Source organism: Parasteatoda tepidariorum, chromosome 8 (assembly GCF_982258835.1).
Source record: "Parasteatoda tepidariorum strain Cologne lab strain chromosome 8, Ptep-v5.0, whole genome shotgun sequence".
Taxonomy (NCBI): domain Eukaryota; kingdom Metazoa; phylum Arthropoda; class Arachnida; order Araneae; family Theridiidae; genus Parasteatoda; species Parasteatoda tepidariorum.
This window is the reverse complement of record NC_141762.1, coordinates 5,827,918-5,852,364: the sequence shown is the minus strand read 5'-3', so window position 1 is coordinate 5,852,364 and position 24,447 is coordinate 5,827,918. Positions and strand designations below refer to the sequence as shown.

Sequence of the window (24,447 nt, the reverse complement as noted above, 5' to 3'; positions counted from 1 at the left end):
TGTTGTGCCTTTATGTTAATTTAATTCAATTTTTAGATTAATTTCCATGGTTTTGAAAATTATTTTATTATTCGAGGTTTGCAACTGATTAGCATCTCATTTATTTTTTAAATTATGCGTAGTTTAAAGAAGCTTTATTTGAGTTTTTGGGGTAATAAAAATGTGTTTAAATTTGCAAAAATTATTTCACATCTTAAAAATGATTTATTTTAAGTATGTGAATTCTTTTAGTTCGTTTTTAAACAGTATGGCTTGTTATAGGGGTGTTAAACATTTTTGTGCCCGGGGGTCCTGTCCTGCATGCTATTAAGACAGCCCTGTCGTACTCTGATTGATTTTCATATAAAATTTCACCTGGTTTATATGAATGCTTCTTGATTTGCCCGCAAAGAAATGCGTTGGTTCCATAACTTTTGGATATGAGTGAACATAACACTTTTGATTATGAGTTATCAAAATGCCTTGTTGCAGAATATTTATACACATTTCAAAAGCGTTAATATGTATTTTTATTCAGGATTTTTTTTTCTTTTTCAGATATTTATTTACTATCATCAGCTACTTGATAGGAGTGTTTATTTTTGCCACCATAGTGGGTAAGTTTTAATTTTGACGATATTCATTCTTAGATAATAGTAGACAGAAATGTCTCAAAAATGAAACTTGATTCGAAAAATCAAGAGACCCAACCAAAAACCATCATTTAGGGTCAATTTGACCCGCTTAAAAATGTATGTCATTCCCAAATGAATATTATTTTAATTGATGAATGTTGCTGAAAATACAATGTGTAAGAGTTTTTAGAGGTAAAATAATATTTTTTCACTCTTTATCATTATTGTAATGACAAAATAACAGTATAATATAATATTGTATTGCAGATTATGATTTCGCAGGAGCGCGAATCATACGAAAATATGTATGTTCGAATACTCGAATGAAAATACAATGAAACCTCTAGAAAAGACCACCTCTATTTAAGACCACTATCGGGAGGCACGGATTTTTTCCGTAGACTTTGTGTTGAAGAAAACCTTTACGGGAGACCATTAAAATCTCTCCCAGCGACCAGGAAAACATGTGCACCAAATGCGGAAAAGGCCAAATAAGGAAACACGAAAAAATATCACTAAAGACGATATACTATCAACAATTTACTTTTAGAGTTGAAAATTAAATTCGAAAAAAAAAAATTCTTTTTGAAAAACACGATCATCTCAAACAAGCAAACCCCTTTCCTCTTTTAAAGCTAATTAATTTTTATGATATAAAATTAAATGCAAACTTTAACGAAAAACATAATTGTTTATTTATTTAAAATAGATTTATCATTCATAATGGGTAAATTTGTTTTTACATACAATTATATAAGTTGGGATCATTTTTGTAGACGCTAAATTTTATTCATCAATCCATCTTTTCTTGAGGTCAACGCGACATTTGAGATCCAAGAAAATAACACTGACTGAAAATAAATTCATTTGCGAAAAATCATGTACCTTTAATAACAATTTTAAAGTCAATGGCGGTAACCTCTGAGAACAACCCCCCCCCCCCTCCATCCACGACCATTTTACTGCGGAACGGAGAGTGGTCACTCAAGTGAGGTTTCACTGTAAGACGCATTAGCCCCCAACATGCTTCAAAATAAAGTTGTTGTTGTTTCTTTTACCACATGACCCAGTCCTTAGCTAGATCAAACCCAGAAGACCGTTCACCCGCTGAAAGTCATGTTTTCAAAGAGATCACTCTTATCCAACTCTAAACAAGGTCTGGAGTAGATTGGCGTGACTTGAGGCACACAGGAAACCTCTTTTTTCCTTGCACGCATAAAAGTGCACGAGTATGTCCACTTATGAATCTGGTAGTGGCGGCCTGTAATTTTCTTTTCCTTGTGATATTTAAAGTTATGCTTCGTATATAGAAACTGAAGTAACTCTATCAACTATGGGCTATGTGATGCTCAAATCACAAATTCGTAGTTATTCTTCGAAGACAAGAATGAATTCACAATACGTGATCATCTGACAAGAGATATCTTCAAAACTATCCCAGAATTCGGGACAGCAATATCACAAACATCGTTAAAAAAATAATATTAAAAAAAAAAAAAACACTAGAGGAGCCTGCAAATCTCACATCTTGTATGGATGGCGTTTCCTACACTAGGGTGCACTGCTAGTTCTTTATTGCCTATACTTCCAAATTACTGTTTCCGGCGAATTTTAACCCCTTAATATTTCAGAAAAATGGAAAACTTTTTTCACTGTTTAATTTTGTTCTCTATATTATCACAAAAGTTAGAAAATGGTTTTTTATTGCAAGAATAAAAATTTAAATGCAATAATTACTGTATTTATAATTTTTACATACACGTAAAAAAGTAACGGATTGCACACACGCGCACATCTTATTCATGCAGAGCAAATGAAACAAAATTTGGAAGCTAAATATAATATTGCTAGCCTAATATTATAATGCAAAAACACAACAATATGATTTTCAACACTTAAATTTTACAAATCTTTGACAGTATGGTATATCGCCAAACCCCCATCCACATTTACCCCCCTCGACTGAAGTCATAATCGGTGAAAAACTAGGACCACTCATGCCATCTATTAGGAAAATAGTGAATTAAGTATTCTAAAGTAGAAAAGAACTCAGCTCGGGCTTCACATAATACAGACGACAGTTCGGGCATCACAAATAATGCAGGTAGTAGTTGCCCCAACTGGATTCGGATGACACTGGCTAGGCATATGGCTCACAACGTCATCATTGGTGTTCTAAAACTCTCTTGAGTAGTATTTCTTGCATACGTGTATTTGTCACCTGATTTATTATTTGCGTTCAAAAAAAAAAAAAAAGAATCGTCTTAGGAATCCTCATTTGAAGACTCGTCATTACAAGACATAAGAATCGTCATCTGTAAAAAAATAATAAAACACTACTTACCTTGTCAACAATGTACCAACTTCGAAATTTAAACCTAAATGATAATTTGAAAAATGATCAAAATCTCGCTACTAGAACACTATGCTAACCCTAACGTATGGATTACAACTAGGACAAACAGTAATGAATAATTACGAAGAGGCCAAATGGGAACAAGAAAAAGCGAGTTTTCTCTATATCTAGCAATCCTGTATTAGAATATAATAAATTTAAAAACCTTGAAATTGAAATGAACGTTAAACGAATATTTATGTTAGGTTGCATATTTGTTTCTATCATGCTATCTTTCTACACTTAAACTATGAATTTAGCGAGCTTTAAGGATATTTAATATTTTCTAGCCGCTTAGTGTGCTTCTATTTTTTTTAAAGTTTCATAAAGATGCAGCTTCCATAGCAGTCCATGTTTCAATCTAAATTAAAGGTTTTCTTCTCTTAAAATTCATACTTACTGTGTTCTAACCATATAACACCGAAAAAAGGTTATTGTTTACAAACCATTCCTTGAAAATTTGCAAACTACTGAAAAAAACACGTTCCAGATCGGTGTTCCCATTCTTGAATTATTAGGGAATACACATCCATACAGAATTTTGCTTTCATATATACAGAGAAGAGAAGAGTACTTTTTTAAGAAGAACTCCCCAAAGTAATAAAATAGTTATAAATTTTCTGTTCATGCGTCTTTTTCTAGAACACATTAAATAAACTAGAAGTTATTTTTCTTAATTCTCATAAGCTATATTATAGTTGACATCGTGCTAGAGAATAATCTTTTTTTCCTTTGAAAGTATGTTGTTATTCTCATTCGTCTTACCATTGCTGCGTAAATGAAAAATGACAACGATTACCAATTTTTTTGGATCGTTGCCACAACAAGAAGCAAATAATGCAGATATTATGGTAATGGAGCGGATATATCACATGACATTCAAAGTTCTTAAGAAACATTTCATCAAAAAAATGAATAATCAAAAAGGAAAAGGTTACAGAAAACAGCATCAAAAAGTTTTCTTACAAAAGAAAAGTGAACGTAAAAAATTCCTGGAGGGCCGCTTAATAAAACAACCGAAAGTATGCTTCATATCAAGAAGTTAAATTGAGTTTTCTAGACCCTTACCTCCTTCCATTTTTCTTGCTTATGAAAAGGAAGAAAAAAATTCGATCCCTTCCTTTGCATTAAATCTCATCTTGCGTGCACCCCAACAGATTCCGAAAGAGCTTTTGGACGATTTCATCCGGAATTTAAATTACATTTCAAAAAATGTGAAAAAAAGGCAAATAAATAAAAATCCGGTTTTAGAATGAAAACTTGATAGCTAATACAGTTGAATGGACGATCCATCAATTTTTATTAGTTGAAAAAGGAATTGTGTGTTGGTTGAGACACTTGATTGCTTTGCTGAATCCGTGAGAGGCATGTGTTAGTGAAAGGAAAAAAAGATTACAATCGATGGAAAAAAAATTACTGTTAAAAGTCTACTGGCAAAGAAAGGCTTATTTTGTTTCAAATATGACGAGGTAATTACAAAAATTGTGAAATTCCTTTAAGTTTTTTTAGTCGAAGAAAAAAGATAATAATAAACATTAAAAGAAGTTTAACAAAAAAAAAATTTTTAATATATACGTAGGCTTGTGTAACTCTTTTTTAGAAGTTTCATGTTGTCGCATTCATTGATGTGAGTTCCATGTCACAAATTCTACAAGTCATAAGATTACAGATATATATATATATATATATATATATATATATATATATATATATATATATATATATATATATATATATATATATATATATATAGTGCAGCATTAGATGAAATAATGACGATAATTTAACAAACATAACAATTTAATAGAAATAAAAAGATAGAAGGATATAGCAGTTAACATTACTGACATGTCTCGTGAGAGTTGCCTTCTCGCAGTGGTCTCCGGAATGCATGTGACTAAGAATTAGATTGTTCTATGGTATAAAGTAAGAGTTAGTTATAAATTCGGGAGTTTCCCCTCGGGACTGGATGGCGCCTCTCAATGTCAAGAGGATGATGCAACTTCTTTTAATATTACAAGATGGTGAATGACGTAATGTTCGAAGCTATTACACTATAATACTGTAACAACAGCTCCAAACTCCACACACACATATATATATATATATATATATATATATATATATATATATATATATATATATATATATATATATATATATATATATATATATATATATATATATATATATATATATATATATATATATATATATATATATATAAACTTAAACTGTTTACAACTAAATTTGCAAATTTCATCTGACAAGCAAATTTACTGTGCCATTTCCAAAAGACAATTGCGCGCTTTTTTCACAAGTATGGTATAGTTATATTTTTATGTCATATGTGATCTATAATATCCAGATTTTTTTGTTAGAATTGACGACGTAAGATCATACGACCGGATGAAGATGAATTAATATCTCAAAATATTTATTGATTTGAATGGGAATTCGGCTTCATTAAGATATTTCATTCCGCCGTATGAACTCGCAGTATGGATAAAGATTACATTTCTATTCAATTGAAATTAATACATACGCGAAGAGCTTAGTTTATTATGTGAAGGAGATTATTTAAAGTTCTCATCTGTTAGTGTTAGAAGAGCTAGTCTGCAATTAAAATATATTTCTTTTTAGGTTTAGTTTTAATATTCATTTAATTCCATTAAGCTATTATTTCAGATCTTACATATATATATATATATATATATATATATATATATATATATATATATATATATATATATATATATATATATATATATATATATATATATATATATATATATATATATATATATATATATATATATATATATATATATATATATATATATATATATATATATATATATATATATATATATAGATAGATAGATAGATAGATAGATAGATAGATAGATAGATAGATATGTATGTATGTATATTCTCATTTTAGGACAGGTGGGAAATGTTATAACGAACAGAAATGCTAGTAGACTGGAATTTGAACGACTTTTGGTAAGTCAATATTTTTGTTTTGAGTGTTACAATTTCTTTTTTAAGCAATAAAAGAATAACAAACTAAACATTTTGACTTTCGAACCATTAATACCCAACCCTTATCTTGAAAAAATACTCTTTATATGAAAATTACTTATATTAATAAAGTGGTAGTACTAATTTGTTTAATGAAATTTCAGTTCCTTCTGTTATTTACCACTTAAGTTTTTTTATAAAAAGATGTTTTAATTCATGATCGATTTTAAAGATATATATTATTAATACATTATCACAAACAGATCTTTCTTGCTTCGGGAAAATAAATTTGAGTTATGAAACACTTGTATTGTCATTTTTTCCTTTCAGACTAAAAGCCCGTTCTTTTAGAAGTACTCCGGGCAGAAATCAGTTGATTTCGATATTCATAAGGGGAAATTAATTTCACGACAAGTATTACTCCTAAATGTGCATAATTTTCAATGACTTTTTTTGAACTTTCTTAAAAATCACTTAAGGGGAAATAAAGTAACATTGTTAAAAACTTTTAGAACAAATTCAATCAAATTCATTAATAAATCATGATAACATAAACTTCGGTAACCGATCATTATAGATTGCACACAAGATGCTTCACCTTGTTCCTTGATCACCAATCTAACAGCATTTTAAAGTCCTTGTCAAGAATGAAGTCGGCGAAGTATGCTAATTGAGTTTCGCAAATAAGTATTTAATAACTAGGAAAGAACAAAAACGTTACAAAAATCGCCCGAATCACTATCGAAAGTGAAATGGAAACCATAAAACGCGAGAGTGTTTTTAATGGTCGCTTTTAACTTCTTATCAGTTTCCTCTGGCAATCAAACATGCTTTTAAGTTCTTTTATTCATATAATTTATCAGGCTCTGATGATTCATTTACTAAAGTCTTCATTAATGATTCACCAGGTTTAAATAAAGTCTTCAATAATAAATTATCAGGTTTTAATTTTTTTACTGGATAATAATTCACTAGTAGGGGTGCACAATCTTTTTGAGTGAAGGGCCACTTGCACAGCAGGTTGGCTAACGAAGGGCTGCAGATATATTTAGACATGTTAATGACAAATGTAGTAATGTTTATTTGAACATTAGCGTTCCATTTTTTTTTATCAATGAACTTAGTAATATCAATAACTTAGTAGTGTTCCATTATTAGAATTCATTCAAAAATAAATAAAAATTATACATTTTTTTACAAAGAAAAACTTGCTGTTTTTATCATATGAACAATAGATTTATCAAAATAAATAAACATTGAAGAAGAGAAATGTTTTTTTTATCATATCATGCAATACGAAAATTCATTTGAGAATTAAATTCTAATAAATAAAAAAAAACTGCAATGCTCACAGAATGAAAGTAGGAAAAAGTTAAGTCATAATTAAGTAATATAATTTCAAATTAAATATTTTAATTGAGGAAAATTTATAGGTTTGAAACAAAAGCCAAAAATAAAAACAAAACTGTGATAATTCAAAATAAAATTCAATGCTTATTTTGTAATGGTACTTTATTATTTTATTAATTTAATAATGGTACTTTATTATTTTATTAATTTAATAATGGTACTTTATTAATTATTAGATTTCTTTATATCCTAAACATTTTCCTTTTTTTCTTTTGAAATAGATCACTTAAGCAACAAAAATTTGAAATCTAAACTACAGACAGTGAGTAGTTTAAAAATTCACGTTTTCCATCATTTTATGAATTTCTCAAGTTGCAATAACATTGCATTTAAATTAGGGAGGGATGTAACGAGTATTTGGCCCTTCTGTGAAAAATTCAGTTGGTTGAATGATCAGTCAAATATTCGGCAGAATATTTTTTAGAAATGTATTTTTTCAAGTTCTTTTTATTTTTGAATTTTTATAGATATTACTTTTTTTTAAAAAAAAAAAAATTATAATCAGACAAGTCAAATTTGTCATTTTTTCGATACTTTGAGAAGGATTTTTTTCCATTTTTTGCTGTTTTCATTATAACCCAGCATTTTAACAGAACGTCTCATACTATTAATTTATTATCACTCTTTCCCTGTATTGTAATATAAATAACCAGTAACATAGAAAAGTGCGATTTTCAGTATTAAAGTTTTGTTCCAGGAACTAAGAAAAATTTGTTTTTTTCTGTTTTTCCTTTTTAAGGCATTTTTATTATGACTCAGCATTTTTTTAAGAAATAAAGTTACTAATAAAATTTATTTTATGGCAATTTTTTTTTCTAAAATTATGGCAATGAGAAAAATTTAAATTGAGATTTTCGGCATAAGATTTTCATTTAAAAAATTAAAAACGTTTTTTCTATCTTTTAACTTTCTTTAAATAAAAAAAAACTTTTTTTAGAGGTTTTCATTATAACGCAGTAATTTTTAATAGCATTTCTGTTGGCTTAATTCTTTTTTCTTTGCTTTTTCTGGTAATTGAAAAACTGAGATGTTCAGCTTTAAAAAATTTTTTCAAAAATTAAGATTGATTTTTATGTTCTCTGTTTCGCTTTTCGACATTTTCAAAAACGTTCGTGATTGGCCTTATTTTTTAGAGTTAATTAATGAATGCGTTTTTCCAGGAAATATTATTCTGAGCATTGAAATTTTAGTTTCAGTGTTGTTATGCTGCTAAAAGATTTTGCTATTTGGTCCCAAGTGTACGGCTTCAGTCGATGTTTTCTTCTTTTTTTTGCCGAATATTTGATTTTTGATCAAATCACAATTCATTACTACATTCGACCAAATCATATTCGCTGCGGAAATAAAAACGAAGGAAAAATAACTAGGATTTACGATAAAACTGTACCGAAATACCGTATCAAAAAGGGATTATTTAATTGCGCGATTAACAATCACGTGTCGTAATAACATCATAGTTAAATAACAGGATCATCAAAATCATGTGGAAAAGTATAGAAATAACAGGGGGGAAATATATTTATGTTGAACTCAGCACGAATAAAGCGTGTCAAATGCATGATTTAAAATTTGTATGTCGTAATAGAACAATTGGAATTCTTTATAAAACGTGGGAACGCATAGCAATAACTGCCGAAAAAAATTGTTGAAAAAAAAAAGAAAGAATTGCAAAAAGAAAGATAAAAAATCATTTAGATTTAAGATGAAATCGTCACAAATAAAGTGCGCAAAAAGTGATTATTTAAATTTGCGATCTGAAACTCGCATCGTAATAAAAATTCGGGATTTTCGAAATCACGTAGAAAAGCGGAAATAACTGTTTATAAAAAATCATTTATATTTACGATAAAATCAGCTTAAAGAAAGCACGTTAAACGTACATTTACTAAAGAATCTGTTAAAATTGATTGTGTCAAAACGTGATGACTTAAAAGTGCGATTAAAAATTGCCATTTTTAAAAAAAAATTTTATTGTGTTTAGCGGGCCGCACTTCAGCAGTCGAAGGGCCGCATTTGGCCCGCGGGCCGCAGGTTGTGCACCCCTAAGATTACAATAACGTTTTCATGAATGATCCAACAGGTTTTAAGAAATTATTTTTGCTCATTTAAATACTTATTTACGATCTCTGTTTTACATTTTTTTCCCTTCATTTTTGAACAGGACTTTAGAACAAGAAAAAAATGGTGGTAAAATTCGGTACTGTATAGTAATAACATTTCTGGTAAAAGAACAATATCATAATTCTGGTTAATAAAATCAACTTATACTTTGTTTAAACCATTCATTTGGTAGTTTATCCGTCCATATGGTAATGATGTACTGGAAATTCTGGCTTTCAAAATTTTCGTTTTTATTACCACACATTTTAAAAAAACACAAAACTGAAAAGTAAATTTATCCAAATAAATGGTTGTTGTTATAAATGTCAAACCGGCAAGATTGTTTGGTGAAACTAATCGAATTTAAGGCAAAGGGAGCGTTTCTTGTTTTTCAGGGGCGCCATCTATGGCCAAGAATACGACTTCAGCCACATATATGTCGCCCCATTTATAGATTGGACCCATTCATACAGCCATTCATTCAAACACAGATCATAATTTTGACCTGAACCAGAGAATGATCCATCTCCAACTCAGCACCAGTAAATGGATTCTATGACCTTCTCTAAGCTATCATGATAACATTGCCGAATCTTACCACAGTTTTATCACATATTATAAAACCATATTTTTTTGCTAATTTTACTAAAATCATTACCAAAGCTCTTCGGTTAAAATTACTGAATATTTTGATGTTTCCACAGAAAAAGAAATAGGATAAATTTTACCATATTCTTGTTGTTTAGATCAATTTTTTGCCTCAGTGAACAAAATAAGGGCGTTGATTCAATACCTCTTAGAAAAGAGAAGGTCTCACCACGGGTTACCATAAACAAGAAATTTGATCCTTCAGTAGATCAAACGGAATGACATCTTTCGTATATTTTATCCACCGCGCAGTTCATGTTCGTTACTTCGAACTACTAATTTGATCCGTGCTGAGGCCTTCTTTCTTCTAGGGGATGCTTTTTGATTACATAAATTGTTGAATTCTGTCTTTAGGATGGTGCCAAACTGTATATGCGACATCACAAAGTGCCAAAAGGGATGCAAAGAAGAGTGCAACGGTGGTATGACTATTCATGGTCCAGGTAAGTGACACTATTCTTATATATTTACATTGGAGACGTTTAACAAGATTGGAGCCTTTTCAAAGTTAAAACATATTGTTGTTCTGCAATCGTCCTCTGATTCACTTCCCAAATCGTATAACAAAAATGCTGTCAGAAGCTGTATGTTAGTAATAAAAATGCTGTATGTTCCTTAAAAAAATGTTCCTCGGTCACATTCCAAATAATGAGAACGATAATTACAATATACTCTCGATATCTCGAACATCTTGTTATGTCAAAAAATATTTTCCCCCATGGCATTACATATCTATGTAATGTTAATTTGAATTCCTATGTCGAAGGTTTTTTTTTCAAAACCTTGCTATGTCGAATTTTTTTTTTTTTTTTTTTTTGAAATAGAAAATGAATTTTTTTGAAAAAATCACAATATAAGTTTATTGTAAACCAATTATTTTCTACTTAATGCATAACTTTTTTTTTCTTGCTTTTAAAAATAAAACGATCATTGTTGTATTTAGAACAAATAGTCAACTATCATTACGTAAGCAATTATTATTAGTTATTTTTATGTTTCAAGACTCTACGTTTTAGAGTATTATTTTAGAATATATTTTTCTACTTTTTATAGCATATTTAGTTCTGAACTTGTTTTTATCGAAAACTCGCTCTCTCGAAATTTTTTAGGGTCCCTTCAACTTTGAGATACAGAGAGTATACTGTAGTAGGTGTTTTGGTTTTAAAATAGGGAGCTAGTTTTACCAAATTTACTAATATGGAAAATCCAATCCACGGAATTTTAAAAATAATAAAAAACAATTAAATGATAAAAGGTACCCAAACGAAGGTATGATACTTTATAACAAATTTGCATCATCTTAGACTTAACTTGCGATTTAAAAGTAACAGTTACGATTCATCTTTACTTCTAAGGTAATAATTACTCTTTGTAAAAAATTTATTCAAGATTTTATTTATTTATTTTTGAAAAAAAATCGAAGCATTACACGTAAAATTTGCTGCATTGCTCCTTGTAAATGTGTTCCCCGATTACATTTAAACCAATGAAAATATAATTAGTAGGTTTTTCGGTTAAATTAAGGTCGAGAACCAGTTTTACCGAATTTACTAATATTTAAAATCCAATCAATGGAAGAAGAAAAAAAACAACTAAGTAATAAAAGATACCCAAACCAAAGAATATACATAGGAGAAAAAGTCAAGCTTTCATTGACATAATGAAAGCTTGGCTAGGTGTGGTTCCCGCGTTTAAAGGAAAAAATAGCATTAAGGGACACAACAGCTCAGGTTATTAAAACGGGTTTACAACCTCCTCTCTTCCCAACTACTACTGGGGCTGGGGTGGAGAAAACAAGTTTTCTGTTTTTCTTTATTGTAAGTTTGTGCTGTATTTTTAAATTATTGGTAAACAGTACTGAACTATTAATTACAATGTTTCTCTGAGAATACATTGTAATCATTTTTGTTGATTAAATCTGCTATATTTTATATATACATATATATATATATATATATATATATATATGTATGTATATATATATATATACATATATATATATATATATATATATATATATATATATATATATATATATATATATATATATATATATATATATATATATATATATATATATATATATATATATATATATATATATATATATATATATATATATATATATATATATATATATATATATATATATATATATATATATATATATTACGATTTATTTTTACTCCCAAGGCAAAAATTAATTTTTGTAAAAATTTATTCCAAGATTTTTTTCTTTTTTAAAGTAATTTCGAAACATTATACATAAAAATTTGTTATGCTTTTTTATACACATAAAACTCAGAGCATTTTTATTCTTAAGCTAAAATTGTATCCTGGCATCATAAATAACTTATCAAATGCTGAAACTTACCTAATCTATTAAAAAAAAAAAATACACTGCTCAGGGAAAAAAAATTTTAGGTTTTGTGATAAATGATTGCTAAGGCCTTCTTCAAAAGATTTTAATGGTAGTTGGGAATAAAAGATTTCGAAAATGATGTCGTCTTTGTAAATGTAAATCACATTTTGGACGAAAGTATACAAAGGAATTTATCATTCTCCTCAGGTTGAAGATATTTTATCCCGAACATTTTTTGTGTATTAACGACAAACTTGAGACATTTTCTTAAATATTGTTGAGTTTTTGCCTTATAAGAAGAGGAAAAAAAATTTGTGCTCATTTATAGTGTCGACATACATTGGTTGAAATTCTTATAGGATGGCTAGATTAGAAATTTCATATCAATTCTTTTTTACTAGAAAGGGAACATTTATGAAAAAGAAATGATACAAGATTATAAAGGATCTAAGAGTACAGCATTCCCATTCTCAGCTTCCTTCCTATAAAAATCGAAAATAAAATATTGCTTTTTTGAAAATCAAATTTATTCTGAAGTATTTTTACCTGGCAATAGGCAATAGGCCGAACTTAAATTTTTTTATAGCTATCGGGAACTAAAGATAAAAGTAAATTTGAAATTTGATACAAAATTCACTTTTGACAAGAGTTTTTTTGCCTTATCAGAATAATGTATTTTACGTATGTAAATATGTAGAATACAAAAATAATTGCATTTTACTCATACAGACTTTCAATTTTTGTACAGTACTTCAATTTCTGATTTTTTTAAAATCAGAAACTTTGTTGAATTTGAAAATGTTGGAAAAATAGACAACTATAAAATTATATTGTTCTTCTGAAAAGAAAGGTAAATGCAATGAATAAAGAAAAGAGTATTTATTTTAACTTAAAAAAATATTCTCCGTACGTTTGTGTCGTATGTCCATATTGTGTCGGTAAATCTTGTAATCATTCATAAACAGAAGTTAAAGTATTTGCAATAGAAAACAAAAGTTTTGAAAGTTAATCTAAAAGAAAATCAGAAAGAAATAATGCTTATAGCAAATCCTTCCATATTATCTGTATCCTCTTCTTTGAAAACGTTAAGAAATCTTTTAAAGTTTTGTAAACGAGTTATGTACTTCTAATGTTGATTGACTGATTTAATGCATAACTTACTTGAAGTCTCGATGCAAGTCTGGAAACTGTAATCAGAACCTATCTTCATAAGTCTGGAACTTGCAATCAGAACCAATTTTAAAAATATATTTATTCATATTTTAACAGAATATGGCAAATATCTTTTCGTATTGAAATCAATTGCAGAAAAACTTTTTCAAGTTGTTACAGGCTGGAACATATTAAAGTTATCACTAACTAGAACCTATTCACTATTAATTGTGCTATCTAAAAAAAATAAAAATAAAATCTATTTTTATGAACATACTATATACTTAATTTTCTAGCAAATTTGCACGATAAGCTACTCGTTATTAATGCAATAACACGTTTTTATATCAAACTGTTAAACAATATTATTAAAAACACATGCTGTTTTAGTTCTTCGCGAGGTTTTAACTTGCATGCTTTGTAACATCTCTATTATGTGAAATTCTTGTCAAAAATTTGGTAAAAAATTCTATGAATCTTTACTTTAAGAGTTCAAAATAAACAAATGTTGCGATAAAATAAAATTTGAAGGATTGGGTCCGAGGTCCGTTTGATAGTGCCATATTTATTCTCGCTTGAAAGTGTCAGTACTGATGCTCGTTTTAAAAAGAAAACTTAAATTGACACTTTCAAGAAAAAATATTATTATGTGGGACCGAGTTATGAAAACGACCCAAATCCATTCGCTCCTATCATTCATTAACGCTTCTTTTTAAAATATCTTTTTAGGGGTCGAATGCAGGGAGGAGGGGACATTCACTCAGCCTTAGGAATTCTTCCGGACAAACTGAAAACAGAACTTGCCATTCACGTGAACCTAAAGACACTGAAAAAGGTAAGATTTGCTCTCGATATCTCAAAGTTGGGGGGAAAGCTAAATAATTTCGAGATAGCGAGTTTTGGAGATGTATTCTAAAAAAGAAGAAAAAAATTTTCTAAAAAAGTTCTCTAAAAAGTAGAGTCATGAAAATTAGAATGACTACTAATAATTATGTACGCAATAATAGTTGACTTTAAATCTAAATACTGCAATGATAATTAATTTCATTTTTAAATGTAAGAAAAAAATGCATGAAAGAGAAACGAATGGATTGACAATAAACTTACATTAATAATAGCATAAAAAAAACTTGCATAAAAATTCATTTTCTATTCCGAAAAATATTTGACATAGCAGGGTTTTCAGAAGAAACTCTTCGACATTGATTTAAATTAATAGTAATTGGACGTGTAATACCAAGGGGGAAATTGTTTTCTGACTTAACAAGATTTTCGAGATATGGAAGTTCTAGATATCGAGAGTAGTATACTGTATAAAAATTGTACAACTGCATAAAAATTTTATACAGTAAATACAGTACTGTATATACTGTATTTGCTCTAACTGTTATAATCTTTTAATTTTCAACAATTATAATTAATGCCTATGACGTGATATTTTAAATAAACTCCGATTCGTGAAATGGGCTCAAAATTGGCATTTTTAACTTAATGCTATAATTAACAAGCATTTTTTTGTTAGAAGATAGAATAAAAAATATATTTAATGTGTGAACTGAAAATCTATCGAACCCTGAAACTCACCGTTCCTTCTTTTGCGCCTCCGTAACATTATATTTGATTAAAATAACAACACATTTAAATAAAGAATGATTTTTTTTTGTTTAAAAAATTTGAATATCGTCAAAAATGTACATATTTTGTCAAAATTTGTTAATTTAGTATAGTTTAATCAAAAGAATGAAACTGTTTGTGAAAATTTCTGATCCCATGCGTAAAAGTATTTTCAGGAAAAGGATGTGTCGTAACTCACTATAATGAACAGGGAAAATGAACATGGTTACAGTGAACATGTATCCACGGTTGTAATAAGCTTTTGAACTCATGAACACGGTTGTAATGAACTTTCTTAGTGGTCCATTCAAAATTCCGATTCAATTTACGTCATTTTATACGCTTATAGTAAACAGTTGAAAAAAATGGAAAATCGTTTATCGTAAAAAAAAATTTCCGCATTTTTTTTCACTTCTTCAATTCGGCAAGAGTTGCGTTTGCATATGATGACAAACTCAAATCTAGTACTTTTAAACTTGGATGAAGAAGTTGTTAAGCAGAACATTCCTCCCCTTATGTTAAAGAAGGAAAAGAAATTTTGGAAACTTTTATCTCGGAAGTGAAATTAGCATTGGATGTTCTCAATTTTTTTTTAAAAGGAGAACGAGATAATATTGAATTCTTAACTAATTATTGTCACAAAAATAGGTAAACTCTCCTGAAAATCAAATAGTACAGTCAATCGAAAAGTATAATTTCTTTCCCAGAATATAAAAATTATTTCATTCATGTTCCTTTTACATATTTGATGTATTATCTATTTATATGGTTATTAATTTATAAACAAAATACTTACTACCGTAATAACTTTTTACAGTAATGATATTGTCAAAGGGCCATTTTCAAAGAATTCGGATATAGTGAACTACCGTTTATAGTTGACTTATTGCTGGATCCGCAAACAATTCATTATAACGGGGTTCTACGGTACATGATTTTGGAAATATTTTACTGAATATTTTTATTGTTGAAAAAATCCTGAAAAAAATACCTCCTGTTATATTTTTTGCAGTCTCCCTTGCTGCACACACAAACTTCTCCCTGTTACTCTCACCTATTACCAAGCTGATATTGCGTTGTAAGAATTGAGAGCGGCAGCGAGTAGAGGCAAAACACCCTAGTTGTATTATAAAATGTAAATCATGAAGGTAAAAGACTCACTAAACAAATTATTTTAATATGTACACTTTATTACAATTTCATCCATTAATAAATAAAAGATTTTCGATTATTTACAAGTTCAAATGCAGTTTTCCTGTAAAAAAAAGGGCATTCCAATGTTTCACAGTTCAGGAGCATTAAGACACATTTTACGAGCCTTTTTTTAAATGTTTATATTATTGTATTAAATTTTATTCTGCTCAAATACTTAATGAGGTAAAATTTTTAAAACAAAATATTTCGTATTTTAAGAAAATTAAAATGTACAAAAATTAGCATTGTCAATTTTGGATAGAACCCAAAAAATTATTTTCCGAAATTAAAAATTTTGTAATAATTTGAAGAAGAAACTTTGTATGCCATTCGCTTAAAATTCATTTTTCATGCAGAGTTTCCTGAAATCCTCACTCTTCATTTCTATAAGAACACTAGTCAAAAATGAAGACATTTTATTTAAAAACAAAAACACTATCGAAATGTGAAGAATGTTTGTCTGAAATTTAGAGATCATTCTATAATTGCTCACTCCCTTTTTGCTTTCTTCAGTCAGCAGACAAGGTTTGGTGCTTTCAACTTGACCTTCCTCGTTCATAATTCGTCAAGTTTTGATAATTTACCCCTCCTTAATTTGAGACCCACAATGACTATAGTATTTTCCTCATTTTTGTTAAAAATTCCTCAAAATATATCGCTTGGTCTTACGACCTATCCTGAAGAGAAAAAAAATGAAATAAAAACGAACGCTACGCTGTTGACTTCAAGCAAAATCTGTAAATACATCGGCTGCTTCGTTTGTTAAGATTTCTACAGATGCCACAAATTTCTAACTAATTCTTTTGTAATAAAGAAGTATAGAAATTATGGTAGATTACGTTTTCCAAATAAAATAAATATTTAATGTTCGCATAATTTTAAACTTAAAAAGTTTCGAAATTTTGTGTCTTTAGCCCCTTTTCAAAAACCTAGCTAGTTGTCCTACATTTCAGGTAACGGAACAATAACTTATTAACAAAAGATACATTTTAAGAGTCCAAGAAATGCAGAGGTGTTTTGTAAATGCTGTAATTCAAGACTTCTTTAAATCGTCCTTTCAAAACGCTATTTACTTCTTCGGAAAAGTACGTCAGGATGACTTTACTGTTGTAGAGAGTTTCTATCGAAGAGGGTGACCTCGTTTGGGCACCCACAATATCTATGGCAGCTGTTATACTGATTTTGCCCACATCGTCTACTGAATAATCAAAGATTGTTGGAACATTGTCACTTAAGGTAGATGTAACCTTCAACGATAATTTCGTTTGTTTGACTGTAACGATGAGTTGGAAATTATAAACTTCACTACCATTGTGAGCTTCTGCTTGGTACTTCAGAGTTAATTCGTCGAATCCAAGAGAGCATTCAAAAATAATGTTTCTTTTAATGAACTCGGGAATGCTGCATTCGGAATTTCTCCTCACGTTGGTTAGGTGTTCAAGTTCGCCCTTTTCAAGTTTGAGGAAATTTACGTCTTCATTTTGAGGATCTCGAACAAAAACTTTCTCCAAGCGAGTGCTACTCAAAACGAGAGGATCCAACTTGCTATATTTCGATTCGAACAAAAAACGGTTGGTGAGAACAGAGTCGATGTAACTGTTAGAATCCTCTATAGTATATTCTTCTTTGCCTACAGGAAAAAATGGGATTTCATTAAAGCTAAATAGTATGAAAATCAAGGATATTTAAAAATTAAAAAAATTATTTAAAGGTAATTTTCATGTTTTATGCCCTTGTAAGGGAAATAGGCATCTTCAGCAAATCTTACTCTTTACCCTAGCTAGAATATCTCACTTTCTGATTCACACGTACCTTCATAGGGAAAATTCAAAATTTACTGAAACCATGGTAAAGGAAAGGGGAAAAATATGGAGAGTGGGTAAATCGCGTAACTTTGATACGGCTATTATACTTACAAAGAAGATGATAATTATTGAGCGCTATATAGAAAACAACATTAAAAAATATGGCTAAAATTTGAGCTACATGATTAAAAAAATTGAGTTAGAGAAATATGTAAATATTTCCCTCTATCATCTTAGAGAGGGAAAAAGTTTAACCGATTCTATTACGCAACAAGTTTGCTTGTTCGTGCATAAAGGAAAAAAATACGAGTTCCTGTCCAAATATGGGAAGTGATATTTTATGTTGATCAAGATTAAGACAAATATTTAAATTATGGCTGTAAGATCAGTTAACAGTTGACTATGCTACACACAAAATTAATTTTCTAAATCTATAGAGAATAGTGTTATTCCTTTTATCTGGCTAAACTTGATCAGAATAATTAAGTGCTGTTTATGACAACAAAGCCAAAATTTTTTAGCCTTTCAAAATTAGAAAAGAAATTCTATTAGTAGAAGCAAACCCAACTTAGAATAGAAGAGGAAATCAATGTAAAAGCAAACCCAACTTACAACTTACCATTTTAAAATATATTAATTTAATTAAGAGGAAATCAATAAGAAAAACTGGAAAATGGACGAGACGCGTACTATGTTTTACTTGTAACATCAATGCATTCATTTTTCCCATTCATTCTTTTTGGTATCGGTAAACAATTAATCGATTAATGCCTGGTCGAAGTTAAGGTACTCTTATGTCTTGAACTTCTATATTTAAAATGATATATTAAGGAAATAAATTTTGATTGCTTACCACGAGGTGTTGTTCTATGGTCTTCAGTTACTGGCTCAATTGTCGATGCATAAACATCTTCTAAGTCTTCTATAGAAAAAGGATTCTTCTGAATATCCTCACTGAATGCTTCTTTCAGATGATGATGAGTTAAAGTATTAATTAAGTTAAAGAATAACTCTTCCACGTTTTCTTCCATGGGTTCCCTTATCCATTCCATCATACCCAGACCATCAATCCAAACATTCATGTTCGATATGACGGTTGGCCTGTAGCTGTCCAACTTGCTATCTTCACCTGATGAGCCATTAAATGAGAAATCCATTTCGATTTTCAAAGGAGAGGTAACGGCGTCTACCATGACGTCAGCGGTTGAACCGATAACGGATGCTTTGCCAGTAAAATTGAAGTTAATTTGTTTGGTTTCGATTTCTGTGTGAATTTTCAGTCTTCTGTTATGAAAGGATATGGAGCATGCGCCCTTTCGATGAAGATTGCCCAATCCTGTAATGTGACCCTCTGTCAAGTTGACGTAGCATTTGAATGGATAGAAAACTACTTTCTTCTTAAAGTTAAGTTCTCTTCCGTAAACGGGAAATGATTCCAAATTATTATCTTTCACGGCGTTCACCAGTAATTTATCCACATATGTATTGCATCGTTCTATAGCATCAATGTAGCTGCTTCTTCCTACAAAAGAAATATGTAGGTAAGGCAACTGAAATTAATTTGTAACTGAAACTCTGTCTCCACTCAATGACAAAATATCAAAATCGTAAATTACACTGTTAGAACTTTTTTTGTCAAAAATGGTCAAATAACAATTTATTTAAGTGTTAGTTTACCGTATTCAACCAAAACAGTCAACTAACCATAAAAAAAAAAATGATGATACACAAACTGCTAAGTGCTAGAAAAAACGTTTATTGATTTTTTTCACCTAATACGGTTAATCAGCCAGAATTCTATCCTATCTTGTTCTGTGGAACTAGGTACATCTGTAGCTAAAAGGGCTAATCGGATAATTTAAAGACCGGCTAAACAGGGGTTCGAATTCGAGAGTCGATAATACAATGTTTCTTTCCTTACTTCCCCCATCAATATATGAAGAGTTTCTAGTGTCCAGCTCTATCTAGTCAGTGACTTTGGACTATTAGAATGCGAAATTATCATTTTCCCGTAAATGGCGCAGTACCCACAGAGCTCTGCTGTCCGTTTAAGTTCAATTTTTATGGTTAAGAAACTATGCTAGTTGTAAATGGTTACAACACTGTATCATTTTCAATTCACGTTTTGAATTCTCAAACCGTACCTATTGTAAACGGTTACAAAACTGTAAAGGTAAAAAAACTGTTCCAAACAATAAGCTTTATGCTTAATTGGAAGGACAAAATAGAGTCGAACATTTTACAGTAACTTCAGGTGGAAAATTCTAAATGTGTATGTAAGACATTTATTACTGTATACTGTATTTACTATCTACTATCCATATTTTCGATTGATAAATTTTGTTATCTATCTATTTTCCAATTGTGAGAAATAGTATCCCTACAATTGTATTTACTAACATTTAGCAAAGAACATTAATTAGTAATAATAATTGTACAATTTTCAAATCAACATTGAAAATTATTTGTCTGAAAGTAGTAAAATTTGTAGGATTTTACGATTTTGGAACCCAAAGCAGAAAGATAATAAAACATCAAAATCTGTGATTATGTGAAATTTCTATAATTGTATTTGCTAACTTTTGAGATTAAAAACTAATTTTTTAATAATAAGTGTCCAATTTTCTAACTAAATAGCAAAATTATTTTTTGTTTGAAGGTTATAAAACTCGTACGGTTTTTGAAAGCAAGACAAGAAACATCCAAAACTGTTATAATATAAGATTATAAAGAAAAAGTATCCCTTCAATCATATATTATAAATAATGGTGAATTAGTTAATTAATAATAATTATTAAACTTTCGACCTAAATAACAAAAATATTTTTGTTTAAAATTCATAAAATTATCACAATTTCACAATTTTGGAGCCCAAAAATAAAAAGTTAAAAACATTAAAATTTTTAATTATATTAGATTCTAATAAAAAAGTATTCCTACAATTGTATTTCCTAAATTTCAGTGAAAAAAATTTATTCATTAAGAATAATTGTTCAACTTTCTAGCCCAACAAAAAAAGAACAATTTTTAAAAAATTAAAAGTCTTAAAATTCGTACAATTTTCGTAAAGTAAAAATAAAAAAATGCACAAAATTTGTAATTATGTGAGATTATAAAAAAATATCTTTACACTTAAAAAAAGTAAAATATTTCTCACTCTTAATGCACTTAGACATTTTGTTATATTCTACAAAAATAAACCAGCAATTTGATGAAAAAGAAATCTCCCAATATTACTTTAACTTTGCATCAATTCTGACGCTCTCTTCCTTAAATGCTTTTGGAAAAAAATTTACTGAAGAAATAAACCTATCAGTTAGAATCTAAACTAAAGTATTATTTTTTGATATTTCAACTGAACAATGAATAAGCATGCAATTTTAAAGCAACTTAATTAAAAAAGAAAACTATTTATCTGAAAATAAACATTATTTTTATTTTAAAAATGTATGTAGCTTACCAAGAGGACTACTAGCCACAACCGTAATGGAAGCAATCAAAATCAATAAAGTCTTCATTTTTATAGAATTTTTCTGAAAAGAAAGTATCATTGTATAAATAAGATAACTAAATTTTATAAAAACCTTCTACAATTTCAATGCCTCGATTAATTATAATAAAATTAAGATTTTATGCTGAAGTTTAGAATTGTATATTTTTTTTCCAAATAAGCAATTTACTAAAAACTTAAAATTTAATTTTGCTCTCGACCCAAATAATTATTTTTGCAATTAAGTGATTACCTAGGTTTAAAGAAACAAAACAAAGTCTCTTTTACTTCATTCATAAATAATTATTGTTTTCAAATTACAAAGCAAAATATTTTGAACAATATTTTTGTAAACTTTTTATCTGAAATTTCAGACCATTTTCAGAAATACTTTAGAAAAAGAAAAGTATCCTTAAGTGGTCACGTTAACTCTACAAATTAATACAAATTATTACAAATAATTATCACAAACTCTCATGCCTCAAAAAAAATTTGATAGTAGGTGAGTGTAGTATGTGTTAAAATAAACAATTTAAAAAATTTTGTTTCGTAATTTCCTTTTGCTATTCGTTTCAATATTCTACTATAAATGTATATTATTAGAGTATTTTTCATTGCTTGTAGTTTTGCTTTAAATTGCGTTGATAGCTGATGAATTATAAAATTAAAAGCTCAGAAAATGGAACTCCATCATTTTCAATCAAAACCTGTTAAGGCAACAATCAGTATCAGAACTCTTAGTAACGAAGAAATTACATATACATACTATTAATTTGTACACATATTGATTAAAAATTATGCAGGATATTCGATGAGAACCATTTTTGTAGTCAAAAGAAGTCAAAAACAGTGTATACACATTGCCAGGTGAACCGCCTAATACATTTGAAATATATATATATATATATATATATATATATATATATATATATATATATATATATATATATATATATATATATATATATATATATATATATATATATATATATATATATATATATATATATATATATATATATATATATACCTACTCGCAATATTTTGGAGGATATATTTAACCATTTACTAAGGAATTTTTATTTGTTATTAATTAAATAACTAATAATTATTCATAATAAAAAACTGATTAGAATAATCAAAATTTGTATTGTATTGAATCAATTTCAAATATTGTTTAGATAACATTAACCTGAAGTTTAGCGTAATACTATGCAAGGATAATATAAAACCTGCACACAATATTTAGCTATTCAGAGAAACGAAGAAGTCAGCAAGCATAAACCAAAATTGACCAGATACTATTATATTAATTATTTATCATGAATATTTTACTTATTATTTGTTAAATAACTAATGAAAGAAAAATGACGCATGTTAAAAAAGATTTAGAAAAATCAAACTTTCAATAGTTATCAAATATTAATTAGATATTAAAAAACCTTAGTTTATCATAATTATTTGTTGTAAGTAAATAAAATCTACACGCAGTAGTTTGTTACACAGAGACAGGAAAATTCTAGCAAAAAAATATTTCCTGATATTGACTAATCATTTACTATTTTTTTTTAAATTTACTCCCAAAATGAAAAAGAAAAAAAAATACTGAGAAAATTAAAACTTGAATAGCGTTTAATAATATTAAAATATAGTTGCATCAGAATTAAATCTGAGCTTTACTTATTCTTATTCGGATGATATTATTCGGATGATTCCTATTCGGAAAATATATTCGGATGAATTATATCTTAGTATGAATACAATAATTATCGAAAAATAATAAGTTAAGAATAAAGTTTATTTCATCATAATTATATGTTATAAATAAATAAAATTTACATGCAATAGTTAGTTATACAGAGAATGGAAAATTCTGACAAGAAGTATTTATCTGATATTAATTAATCATTTACTTTATAATTTTTTTTTATTTACTATTGGCTAATGTAGAAAAAATGCCCCAAAATGAAAACAAAATTCTGAGAAAATTAAAACTTGAATAGCGTTTAATAATAATAAAACATAGTTGCATCAGAATTAAATCTGAGTTTTATTTTATCGTAAAAATATATTCGGATAAATTATAACTTAGTATGTATACAATAATTAGCGAAAAAATAATAAGCTAAGTAATTAAACACAATAATTAGCAAAACAGTTTGCTAAATAATTCTTTACAATAACTAGATACACCTAGAAGAGAAATTCTGATATTTAATAATTTAAACTAGTATTTTTTATTCCCCATAATAAAACTAGCTATCGAAATGAAATTACTACAAAGCAGTAAGTTTTTAGAAAAATTAGAATTTGAATAGTATTTAATTTCATTCAAATTTACTCATAAAAATGAGGTAGAAAAAATATCAACAAATGTATGCAAGAACTTACCTAAAGTATGGATATTGTTTGCAAAGAATGAAGAATTGCAAGAAGTAAAAGATTGTAAGGAACGAGGTAAATATTCAGGTATATTTATATGAGATTCTTAAGTGACCCATGAGATCTGGAAATTATTAAAATCACTCCCTTATCATTCTAATTGTCCCTAAATATAGTATGTGGGCAAAGGTTAGTTTTTCAGGATGCTATCTTTAGACCGGAATTGTAAATATATTTGATATCATTAGAAAAGAAAT

General features: G+C 28.3%; 2 protein-coding genes across 2 annotated transcripts in view; one reads left to right on the top strand and one right to left on the bottom strand.

Annotated features, from left to right (window-relative positions):
* LOC107445401 (uncharacterized) overlaps positions 1 to 24,447 on the top strand; it is a 223,121-nt gene that overhangs the window by 128,712 nt on the left and 69,962 nt on the right. Inside the window, exons 5-8 of the mRNA XM_087149754.1 lie at positions 538 to 596; positions 5,954 to 6,015; positions 10,546 to 10,634; positions 14,435 to 14,540. Coding sequence (XP_087005880.1) covers positions 538 to 596; positions 5,954 to 6,015; positions 10,546 to 10,634; positions 14,435 to 14,540 — 316 coding nt within the window. The remainder of the gene's footprint in view (positions 1 to 537; positions 597 to 5,953; positions 6,016 to 10,545; positions 10,635 to 14,434; positions 14,541 to 24,447) is intronic.
* Positions 16,492 to 24,369, bottom strand: LOC107445414 (uncharacterized). Its single transcript, XM_016059798.5, has 4 exons — positions 24,200 to 24,369; positions 21,779 to 21,851; positions 19,172 to 19,840; positions 16,492 to 18,143 (listed from the first exon to the last, which is right to left on the bottom strand). The coding sequence occupies exons 2-4, from the start codon at positions 21,834 to 21,836 to the stop codon at positions 17,503 to 17,505; spliced, it is 1,368 nt and encodes a 455-aa protein (XP_015915284.2). The 5' UTR covers positions 21,837 to 21,851; positions 24,200 to 24,369; the 3' UTR covers positions 16,492 to 17,502.

Bases quoted from the DNA above. Each gene is read 5' to 3' on its own strand.
- LOC107445414 (XM_016059798.5), bottom strand. From the start codon at position 21,836: ATGAAGACTTTATTGATTTTGATTGCTTCCATTACGGTTGTGGCTAGT. The intron at 19,841-21,778 runs GTAAGCTACATA...TTTCTTTTGTAG, and splicing joins TGTGGCTAGTAGTCCTCTTG to GAAGAAGCAGCTACATTGAT. The intron at 18,144-19,171 runs GTAAGCAATCAA...TTTTTCCTGTAG, and splicing joins CCATAGAACAACACCTCGTG to GCAAAGAAGAATATACTATA.